This window comes from Electrona antarctica, assembly GCF_951216825.1.
Source record: "Electrona antarctica genome assembly, chromosome: 23".
Classification (NCBI taxonomy): Eukaryota; Metazoa; Chordata; class Actinopteri; order Myctophiformes; family Myctophidae; genus Electrona; species Electrona antarctica.
Window position 1 is genome coordinate 231,023 of NC_136804.1, and position 11,670 is coordinate 242,692.

At 46.6% G+C, this 11,670-nt stretch overlaps 1 protein-coding gene across 1 annotated transcript; it reads right to left on the bottom strand.

Annotated features, from left to right (window-relative positions):
• Positions 1-932: 932 nt before the first annotated feature.
• Positions 933-6,193, bottom strand: LOC306916321 (shaker-related potassium channel tsha2; the record flags this gene model as incomplete). Its single annotated transcript, XM_079494155.1, has 2 exons — positions 933-1,427; positions 5,183-6,193. The coding sequence occupies 2 exons, from the start codon at positions 6,191-6,193 to the stop codon at positions 933-935; spliced, it is 1,506 nt and encodes a 501-aa protein (XP_079350281.1).
• Between the last annotated feature and the right edge of the window lie 5,477 nt (positions 6,194-11,670).

An 11,670-nucleotide genomic window follows, 5' to 3' on the forward strand; every position in this document is an offset into this window, starting at 1 on the left:
CACGCACATGTCGTCTCATGGATACATAACATAATGGATTTATGGCTTTTCCATAAAAGGCAAATACTGCAACTCCACATAGCAGCGTGTTAAAGGGGGGCGTTCCATAGCAAACACATGCAGAGCTTGGAGCAACGCAACAAATGGCGAGCGCTTTTGGCACGATAAATATATGAATCAATAAAAGCATGTGCTGTAAAGACGATGGAAATAACAGGTGTCTACTGTAGTATAGGCCTATATGTCCAATCACTCTGTGTTTAGAATAACGAACACCGCCACCACGACCGAGCCATGCAAATAATTCTATAGATTAATCATTGGTCCTATTAGGTCTCTCCGTTAGGCTACTTACTTCAGACAGAACCGTAGCCTAAATTAAATGTAAACTGAAACACAAAACATTACGATTAGGGTTAATAAATTACTAAGAATGGTTTCATAAAGTGCTGATAATATTATTCCCCAAGCTTTGCTTTTCATTTTTTTTCCAACCTTTCAACAATGATGCACGTAACGGAAGACTTCCATCGTGTGTGTGTGTGTGTGTGTGTTGTCTGTATGTGTGTGTGTGTGTGTGTGTGTGTGTGTGTGTGTGTGTGTGTGCGCGCGCGGCGCGCGCGTGTGCGTGTGTGTGCGTGTATGTGCGCGTGTGTGTGTGTGCACGCGGGCGTACGTACGTGCGTGCGCACCGGTGTGTCGTGGGTGTAGCCTAGGCTATGAATATGTTTAAAACCACCGTTTCCATCCTCCTGTTGCAATAGGCCTATTCTAGTAAGTAAATCCTTCCTTGTGCCGGGGATGCCAGTCAGAAATAAGGAGCAAGCCAGAGCGCAGAATGGAGATGTACTCACAGAAAGAAACGCACGTTCCATCAGTTCAACCACTGACGGATGTCTCCATGTTGTGTGGACAGAATGGGATGCTACCAATCATACATCAGTGAGCTTCCCAGTGAAAGCCTTCTGCGGGCTGCAGTTGGTATATTTAATGGAGTCCGCGTCATCGCTGTCCACATAGTCCGCCTTGGAGAGCGACAGCTTGCTGTCGCTCCTCTGGAACTCGCCGAACTGCGGCTGCTGCTGCTGGCCACAGGTGACGTGCGTGTACTGGAACTGCTCCTCGTGCTCCGTCTCACGGTGGTAGAAGTAGTTGAAGTTGGACACGATGACGGGCACGGGCAGCGCGATGGTGAGCACGCCGGCGATGGCGCACAGCGAGCCCACGATCTTGCCGCCGATGGTGACCGGGCACATGTCCCCGTAGCCCACCGTGGTCATGGACACCACGGCCCACCAGAAGGCGTCGGGGATGCTGGAGAAGCCGCTGTCCGGGTCGTCGGTCTCGGCGAAGTACACGGCGCTGGAGAACAGGATGACTCCGATGAAGAGGAAGAAGATGAGCAGGCCCAGCTCCCTCATGCTGGCCTGCAGGCAGGATTGTCACAAATTAAATTATTATTACATTATGATTGCAATTATTTGAGATGATCGCAATTGTTTTGTCATAATCGTCATAATCGTGTCCATGGCGCAGGCATTTGTTTCTGACATATGAAGAGTCCGACAGTCAATAGTCCGAGTCCGACACCCTATACCCAAACACTAACCCAACCCTATAACCGCATGCGAACACCACGGGTGATTTGTAACCCGCAGCATGGGTGATTTGTAACCCGCAGCATGGGTGATTTGTAACCCGTAGCATGGTTGATTTGTAATCCACAGCATGGGTGATTTGTAACCCGCAGCATGGGTGATTTGTAACCCGCAGCATGGGTGATTTGTAACCCATAGCATGGGTGATTTGTAACCCGTAGCATGGGTGATTTGTAACCCGCAGCATGGGTGATTTGTAATCCACAGCATGGGTGATTTGTAACCCGCAGCATGGGTGATTTGTAACCCGCAGCATGGGTGATTTGTAACCCGTAGCATGGGTGATTTGTAACCCGTAGCATGGGTGATTTGTAACCCGCAGCATGGGTGATTTGTAACCCGCAGCATGGGTGATTTGTAACCCGTAGCATGGGTGATTTGTAACCCGCAGCATGGGTGATTTGTAACCCGTAGCATGGGTGATTTGTAACCCGTAGCATGGGTGATTTGTAACCCGCAGCATGGGTGATTTGTAACCCGCAGCATGGGTGATTTGTAACCCGTAGCATGGGTGATTTGTAACCCACAGCATGGGTGATTTGTAACCCACAGCATGGGTGATTTGTAACCCACAGCATGGGTGATTTGTAACCCACAGCATGGGTGATTTGTAACCCACAGCATGGGTGATTTGTAACCCACATCATGGGTGATTTGTAACCCACAGCATGGGTGATTTGTAACCCGCAACGCATGTCGGGAGCGACGGTGTTGTAATGACTGTTGGACTCTTGATATGTCGGATAAACGTTTACCCTAAATGGTAAATGGTGCATTTATATAGCGCCTTTATCCAAGGCGCTTTACATAGATTGTGCATTACATTCACCCATTCACACACACATTCATACACCGAGAAGAAACCATGCAAGGTACCAACCTGCACATCGGGAGCAATTAGGGGTTCAGTGTCTTGCTCAAGGACACTTCGACACTAACTCTGGAGCAAGGTTAATTAAATAAGGATAGGAAGCGAAGACCGTACGGTGGACTCGATGTCACTACCTGGAAGGAAAGAAACATGCGCAATGGGCTATATGCAGCCAACACTTCCGCGTTCAGCTTCCTTGGTCTCAATTGCGCATGTTTCTTTCCTTCCAGGGAGCAACATGGAGTCCACCGTATGGTCTTCGCTTCCTAACCTTATTTAATTAACCTTGCTCTGGAGGAGCCCGGGTTCAAACTGGCAACCTTGCGGTTCTTATCCATGCTACTCTACCCCTGAGCCACCGCCGCGCCTCCCCACAAACCCAATTGACTGACTTCTATGTATAAACCAAAATGCATTAGCCCCCGCTCTAAATAGCCAGCCCAGACCCCCCCCCCCCCCCAATTTTCTGGAGCCATCGCTGTACACACACAATCACACTCGTGTGAAGTGAGGGGCGCTCTTACCATCATCACATTCCGTGCTCAGCCAAGCAAATCATCACATTCCCGTGTTACACACTAAGCTGGGTATAGGAGGGACTAGCGGCCATCAAAAAGCAGAAATATCTCATCTCCACGTTGTAAACTTGTAGATCAGCTATTTCCGCTGAGCACGGAATTGAGATGATTTGATTGGCTGAGCAAAGTGGCTCCAGCCCTGAATGGCTAGCCACGCGCATTAAAAAAATCACACCCGTGTGATTGTATCGTATTAAATAAATATATTATTAATATCATATCATTTAACCATGATGATACAATGTTTTTAAAAAAACATTCAATATATTGCGTCGCGATTCACTTACAGTACAGTAGACAGTACAGCAACAAAACGCATTTGACATAACACCATGATTCTCTGAATATTTATTGATCAGCCCCAATGGGCACTGTTGACCCCTATACTGTAGATCTCCGTATATGGAGCTGGCATGTTCTGACATATGCTGTGCTATCACACAATATATAGCACTATAAGAGTAATAATAATGCGCATATATATATATATTTGTCAGCTTTAGTTACTTTGGGATTTGGATTATCATTACAAAACGTCATACACTAACCACTACAGCCCTATATGCATTTCGTCCTTTTGAAAATAGCTAATCTACAAGGACCACATTTTTTTTTCCTCTACCATGTGTTCTTGCTTACTGTAAGTTTATCTGGACTAAGAGCATCTGCTAAATGTGTAAATTGTTGTCCCTCAGAGCTGGCACACAAGAGTGTGGAGTTGGACGTCCTCGCCCTGTATTCCCTGAGGTCATCGTCAAGCCCAAATTGGAGCTGTATTGGGACACTTGACGTTCTTGCTAACCCGTTTTTCAACAAGACCATGGCGGGTGATTGTTTTTCGGCTCCTGCTCCGGTTCCTTCACTTCTCGGACAATGGGGCAGGTAACAAAGCAGACAAACTGCACAAAGTGAGGCCAGTGTTGGGAGTACCTGTTGGCCAAGCTCCAGGAGATGTTGACACCCTCAGAACATTTGTATAGACAAGGGAATGATGTTTTGGTGTGAGAGGCTGGGCTTCAGAGTATATATATATAGTGTGTGGCTCACTGTATGCTATGCTTACTACAGTAAAAACTCTGATATATCACTGTAACAGTATGATTACTGTAGTAAAAGCCACTGATAATGTGGGCACCACAGACCAAACTGTAATAAAAAGGTATATGATTTTCTGCCTCAGTCGTTTATATCAAGATGTACTGAACTTACTTACTTGTACTTCAACAGTCAATTAACTGGCGAACGGTAGATGGGATAAATGTCATTATTTTTTCTTATGAAAGCAGAGAGTCTGTTCTTTCATTCGGTATGTAGTATGTATATGTCGCTATAGGCCTTATTTTGTGAATATTTAGTTGTTCAGGTTTATGTCTTCTCTAAAGTTCTCTCTGGTGGGCGCAAGCTGCATTCAATAACCAATTACTGACAAACTGTAGATGGGATCAATGTGTACTGTTTTCCTCGTAAAAGTACACATTCAGGGCTTTCATTCAGTGTATAGCATATTGTTTGCGTTCATTTTTATATCTGCTTGTCAATGTCTGTGACTTTAAACCTTCCATAACTCTGCTTTCTGTTCAAGATAATCACTTTCAGGAAAAAGCAGGTGTTACAAAAAGGTCAATATCTCCAGAATGGAAGATGGTAAAATAAACAACAAGACACGTTAAGCTTTCTTTTGATGTATGCGGTGTGATTCTCGCTATAAGAGAACATTTTGCTGTGCATGGGCCCCGGAAAAGGTCCTTCCTTCAATGTTAACCCCATAGCACCGGATAAATAGGCATTGCTGGATTGTGTAGCAACCAAAGTGTTAAGTGTAAAATGTATTTTAAAAAATCCAGTAGGGGCCTAATTATTATCTTTCAGTTATTTGTCATATCTGCCCTCAGTGCCCAGCTGTGCACTTTTTTATTAGGAAAAGGCAAACTGAAATATATCTGATGTTCACATTAGATGTTCCAATGTCCAATGCCAAAAAGACACAATTAAATCAATCAATAAGTATGATCTGTGTGACAATGAATCGTCAACTTAAACGTGTAAATCGTGCCAGCCCTATAAATAAGACTGACCTGCAGGGTCTTCCCGAGGATCTGCAGGCCCTTGGAGTGGCGCGACAGCTTGAAGATGCGGAAGACGCGCACCAGGCGGATGACCCGCAGGATGGCCAGCGACATGGCCTGCTGGCCGTTGCCCTGGTGCTCCGCCAGCTCCAGGCCCAGCGTGATGAAGTAGGGCATGATGGCCACTATGTCGATGCTGTTCATCATGTTCTTGAAGAACGCGGGCTTGCTCGGCGACGCCGCAAACCGCACCAGCAGCTCGAAGCTGAACCAAATGATGCAGAGCGTCTCCACGATGAAGAAGGGGTCCGTGAACGGATTGGGCTTCTTCAGTGCGCCCGCGGTGCCGTTCACGGCGAGGGCAGGGTCCAAGTAGGGCGCCTTACCGTCCTCCCTGAACTCGGGCAGCGTCTCCAGGCAGAATATCACGATGGATATGAGGATGACCAGCACGGAGACTATCGCGATCCCCCGGGCGGGCCCAGAGCTCTCCGGGTACTCGAACAGCAGCCAGACCTGCCTCTGGAACTCGTTGTCCGGCAGCGGCCGCACCTCCTCCTTGATGAAGCCCTCGTCCTCCTTGAAGTTCTCGATGACCTCCTCGCCCAGCTCGTAGAACTTGATCTCCTCCATGAAGATGTCCACGGGCACGTTGACGGGCCGCCGGAGCCGGCCGCCCGACTGGTAGTAGTAGAGGATGGCGTCGAAGCTGGGCCGGTTGCGGTCGAAGAAGTACTCGTTGCGCAGCGGGTCGAAGAAGCGCATCCTCTTGCGCGGGTCACCCAGCACGGTGCCCGGGAACTGCGCCAGCGTCTTCAGCTGCGTCTCGAAGCGCAGGCCGGAGATGTTGATGACCACGCGCTCGCAGCACTCCTGCTGCTGCTGCTGTAGTGTGTCGAGTACCTGCAGCTCGTGGCGGCTACTCGCCCGCTCCGGGTCGTACAGCAGCGCGGCGGCATCCTCCTGTTGGTGCGCCAGTGCCACGGTCTCGTCCAGGTTCTCTCCGGGCACTACAGTCATGTTTCTCTCCCCTCAAAAAAAAGGGGCACCACCACCACCACCACCACCACCACCGCTCTCTGTCTCTGTCTCTCGCGCTCCGTGCGTATTTCTGTCCGCTGCTGAGCCGAGTTGGAATTGGGGAACCGATAAAGGGGTGCCCGTGGCTTGGCGTGGTGTCTCTCTCGACTTTTCCCACCACCACCCGCCGCCCCGCGACCCCCGTCTGTCTGTCTGCGTCCCCCAGCTGCAGGTCCGCGTGTCGATATACGCTGTCACGTCTGCGGGTGTGTTGTTTGTGTTGTCATTTTTTTGTTTTTGGTCACCCCACCCCCCGTTCCTTGTTGTCACCGTCGCCTTCTTCTCTCCCCCCGTGCCGCGCGCGCACGCTCCCCCAGTCTGGACTGTTGGGCTGTCACATTCACTGCATTTTAAGCAGCTACTGCCCTCCCCAAGCTGACGTCTCTCTCTCTCTCTCTCTCTCTCTCTCTCTCTCTGTGTGTGTGTGAGGAGTCAAGGAAACGCGCGTAAAACACATGCACATTCTCTCACACATTGTGACATCGTTATAGATCCACGCGCAAGGTTATTCCTTGCAGTGCTTCAATTAAATGGGATTTGTAACACTGCGTCGTGCGTAATGGAACCTGTTGTTGTCCACATGAGTATACACCAATGTTTGCTAATTGCCCAAGGTTATATATCTTGTTAGAAGCTGTATATAGTCTGTTTCTAATATTTATCCTAATTATGAAAAGTGTAGTAGCCTAGGATATAGCCTAATAACATTACGCACAAAAGTGTGTGTTATTGTGTGGATTATGACGGCATGTTCTTTAATTGGAGAGACGTTTTCGATCAATGGGCGCGATTTTAATATTCCGTCTAGTATTAAAAATGTGATCATCATCATCATCGTCATCATCGTATACAAATTAAACTATAGGCTATATAGCCTCATTAACACAAGTCGCACGGCGTCGCTTGCCGACTTGAGCTGATCTACAAGCTCGTGATGGTCTTATGTTCGTCTTGTAGTCAAGCGACACCGTTGTACCTGGACGTATATAGCCTATTAACTGAGGCACACGCGTAGCCAGGGGACAGATGAACTGCAATGTCATGCATGTAACCTTGCTGACGTTTTCATGTCGCCATGCAGGCAGATGTTGCTTAAATTGCCTTTGTTTGGTTTGTTAAGTTGTGCGCTTATAGCGGACATATGTTCCGTTTATATGTTATGCTGGACTTTCAGTGCGGCAACATGTCCTCTGTGCGTTCTGCTTTCTTTGGCACATTCGCATTCCTCTGGTGTAGGCTACAATAAAGGCGCATGGACCTAAATGGCGTTTTAACGTTCCGTCTTGTTTGTGTTGTCATTATCAAGGGAAACAGCTGGATAGTATAATATATGGCTGCCTGGCTGCTTAAATTGGCCACAGCCCGCGTGCGTTGTGGTTTGCATTGAATGTATACGCACCATGCATGCGCGCTCTCTCTCTCTCTCTCTCTCTCTCTCTCTCTCTGTGTGCAACAAGTAAAAAAAAACTGATCGAAATGGGCAGTTCTGGCCGGGGCCATGAGCACAACACAGTAACACACCAATGACGTCTATTCCTAAAAATAGCTGGATTTCTCCCAGGGCCAAAGGAAAGTTTCTTTTCCCATGGAGTGCCTCGAGCGGTTCGAAGGGCGGGGGGGGGGGGGGGGGGGGGGGGGGGGGGGGATTCTGATAAATACGGCATTAGCATATAACAACATAGATATTGTGTAGCATATAGGCCTATACTAAAGCTTCATTCAGAAGTTATCTGAGAAGTTATCTCAAGGATACACATTCAGTTATAGTTTCCTTTGGGGAGCTGAAGGAAAGAGGACTTTGAAAAGCTGGATTTATTTGTTATTGTTTTGTTTTTTTTATCTTATTTTTTGGATGGATGAATTGATTGAATAATTAACTGTTTGTATAAAAGCACAGGAAGCAGTTCAATACAATGTCTGCTAAAGAGGATTTCGAACCCAAGGCTTGTTTCCATGCAGGGGTCCTACATTCTGACAGTTTTCTGAAATACCTCATGTTTCTGTATCAGTCAGTGCAGGTGCATGCTCAATATTTTTCATGACCCCAAAAATGATATGTAATTGGCCACCGACCCCCATCTGAATATATGTTATTCCAGGAACCCCCCATGCAGAAGCAAAGATTTGAGTTAAAAACGTTCGCTCTGAAAGAATATATATTCAAAGATTTGTAACGCATTTTCACGATTTAAAAAAAATAGCAGACCTACAAGCGCTACGAGCTTGTAGATCTGCTATTTTTCAATAGCTAAAGTATAACATAATGCTTAAAACACCAAAAGGGGTTCCGGAAAACGCAGTGGTTCTCAAAGTGGGTCCCTTCATGGCAGCTTTTTTTCTGTTACTTTTTTCATTTGTCAGCAAAATCAGCTTTCTGAAGCCATATAGCTAGCTCTACAAATCAACTGCATGATCTTGTGTCTTTGCATGTTAATAAGGAGCCATGGGAGGGTTGAATGTGTGTCCTGATTTGGATAATACATGTAGACCATGTGGTTCTGGATCAGGGCTCGCGGCCCACCCGTCGGCCCACGGCCCACCCATCGGACCACGGCCCACCCATCGGACCACTTGGCTGTCGAGTGGTCAGGTTGGGCCTGCACGGATGCATTTTCAGAGCCCGTTTATTCGATTGTGTTCCGGCTTGAATCAATGGCACTATAACATTTGATATTTCATAGCACGATGAAAACTCTTTATTATTAGCCTATTTTTTTTGCCTTGTTTTTGCATTAATATTAATAAAACCTCAGTATTCTGCCAATGATTTGGAGGCCCACTTGCAGTGTGTCCTCGTGGCCCACATAACAGCAGGTCGAGAAGCAGCGATGGCAGAGACATAGTCTGGTCTTGCTCTGATTCACCTCAAAACATGTTCACTCTGGCTGCCTCAGTCTGCCTGAGGAATTTTGATCAGGCAGTCCGGGACTACCTCATTTCCTATATCCTGTGAGCTCATTGCCCATAATGGTGCACATGCACGCACGCACACACACACGCACACACACACGCAATTTTCCATGTACTTACTCTTCCTCTGACACAGACACATCTTGTCCATGTGCACGCACGCACGCAATCGCATGCACGCACGCAATCGCATGCGCACACGCACATGTGCGCGTGCGCACACACACACACACACACACACGCACACGCACACGCACACACACACACACACACACAAACACACACACACACACACACACACACACACACACACACACACACACACACACACACACACACACACACACACACACAGACACACACACACTGACAGCAGGTTTGAGTCTTTACTCGCCTTCTTCTCCTGACACGTGTGTTGTTGCTGAGAGGTTTTTTCAAAATGTCAGCCTCAACTCCCCATGCCATTTCGCCGGCAACACTCCTCTGCCATTATATCCTCTGTGTGGCATGGCTGGTAACCTATTTCTCCGTGTGGCTACAGCAGGCAGTGGGCCAAGCCACCACCACCACCACCACAACTCCACCATGCGCACGTCCCCAAGGCACGGGTCATCATGTTCTATGAGCAGGGCCTGGCTGGAAACAAGTTCTTGAGCTTAGCCCAGATACCCTGGGTAAATATAGATTTCATTTCATTTCATTTCATCAATGTGTCCATACGAGGACAACATTTTGGGCTGTATTTTGAGTGTCTTAAAGGAGCATTCAGTGATTTGGGTGATTTGGAAAACCACCCAGTCCGCCCGGTAACAAAATATGCACATGCACGCTCTACAGTGGGGTGAAGTGCAACAGGCCAACAGCATGTGCACCAAGGCCCGCCCCCACTCGATCATGATTGGAGGAAGGCCCCTCTCATCCTGATTGGATGACGGTTTTGCCACCCGCCACCAAAACTGAAACTAGGGTTTTTTGACCCCAGGGGCTCACTGGGGACAGGGAGGAACTCCTTATATGGTCAGCACACTCTATAGTAGGGAGGATTATCCAGAAAAAAAGAAAAAATAAGTGATATTTGAATTAAGTCAAATCACTGAATATACCTTTAAGTACCAGGTCTTATTACTTAACTTAAGACCTGGAGGCGTGGCCAATGCTGTTTAGCTATTTTGAGACACCTCCAGGTCTTAAGTTAAGTCATAAGACCTGGTACTTAAGACACTCAGAATACATAGTGTCAGTGGCGCAAAGACTTGTCCTTGTCCGTGTCAAATGTTAGATTTGATTTTGTTTTATACATAACGTTCTTATGAAGACCCAATTACTGAATGTCAGTCTCCTGGGTTTTCTTCCGAATATGTATGACACTGATTGATACTATCGCACATTAGGAGGCCACTATAGGGCACTAAAAAGCTACACTATTCATGAATTAAAAACAAAATGTAATTATTTTTTTCCCCGTAATTTCATGAAGATGAAATGATAGAAAAAGAAAAAAATGTATCCATAAATTAGAACAAATATTTAAGAAGTAGTGAAAATAACCAATCTACAAGTTCACAACGCGGCGCGAGTGGGGCAGGGGTGGGGGCTCGGATCGGTGAACCAATATTCTCCAGCGGTTGCTCCATGCGCGCCTGCACCTCTAGACCAGAAAGCACTGCTGGCTAGGCCAGACCCAGGGGTGTCCAACCACCATGCAGACGAACAACTACCCACAGCAATGAGGATCTGATCTCCATGCAGCAGGTGCGCTACGATACTATAGCATCTTTATTAACCAATTTTGACCTGAGATCAGATTCTAAAAATGTCTGTTTGAAAATGACAGTTTTCTGAAAAAACTATGTTTCTATGTCAGTCGCTCTTCGATTTTTCAAAAATAGCAGACCTACAAGCTCGTATGAGCTTGTAGATCTGCTATTTTTCAATAGCTAAAGCATAGCATAATGCTAACACCAAAAGGGGTTCCCGCCCAAAATGGATTAATAATATTGTGAGTATGACATGGCCGTCATATCCGGTATTGACATGAACCATGTCAATATCAACAAGAGGCTCTGTGGTGGGTTTAGAGGTTCGTTTACGCTTACCACATGTCAAACCATTACTGGTGGCAGGATGCTGTTATTGACCACCATTGAAGTGCTAAGAGTGACTATTTAAATACATTGTTCTGAAATGATGATTGATGTATAGGCCTACGTGTTGGAAATTAGGTTTATTTGATGGATGACCATGCTGCCCACTAAAAACTAAGTTGTCTGTAACAATGTATTTTTGTAACTCAAGTTATTAAACAATATTCACAGATCTGTATAAATGTCTCGGGCTAAATTACATCAACCTGCGTAGAACAGGACGTGTTCGCAAACTTTTTATTTTTATTTCAAGGAACCCCATGGGTATTATGCATGAGGCAGAGGACACCCAATTGATACAATTTTCTATCTCTGAGAGTGTACAAATGGAACCAAATGGACCAGTAAAGGGGTGAAAAATTG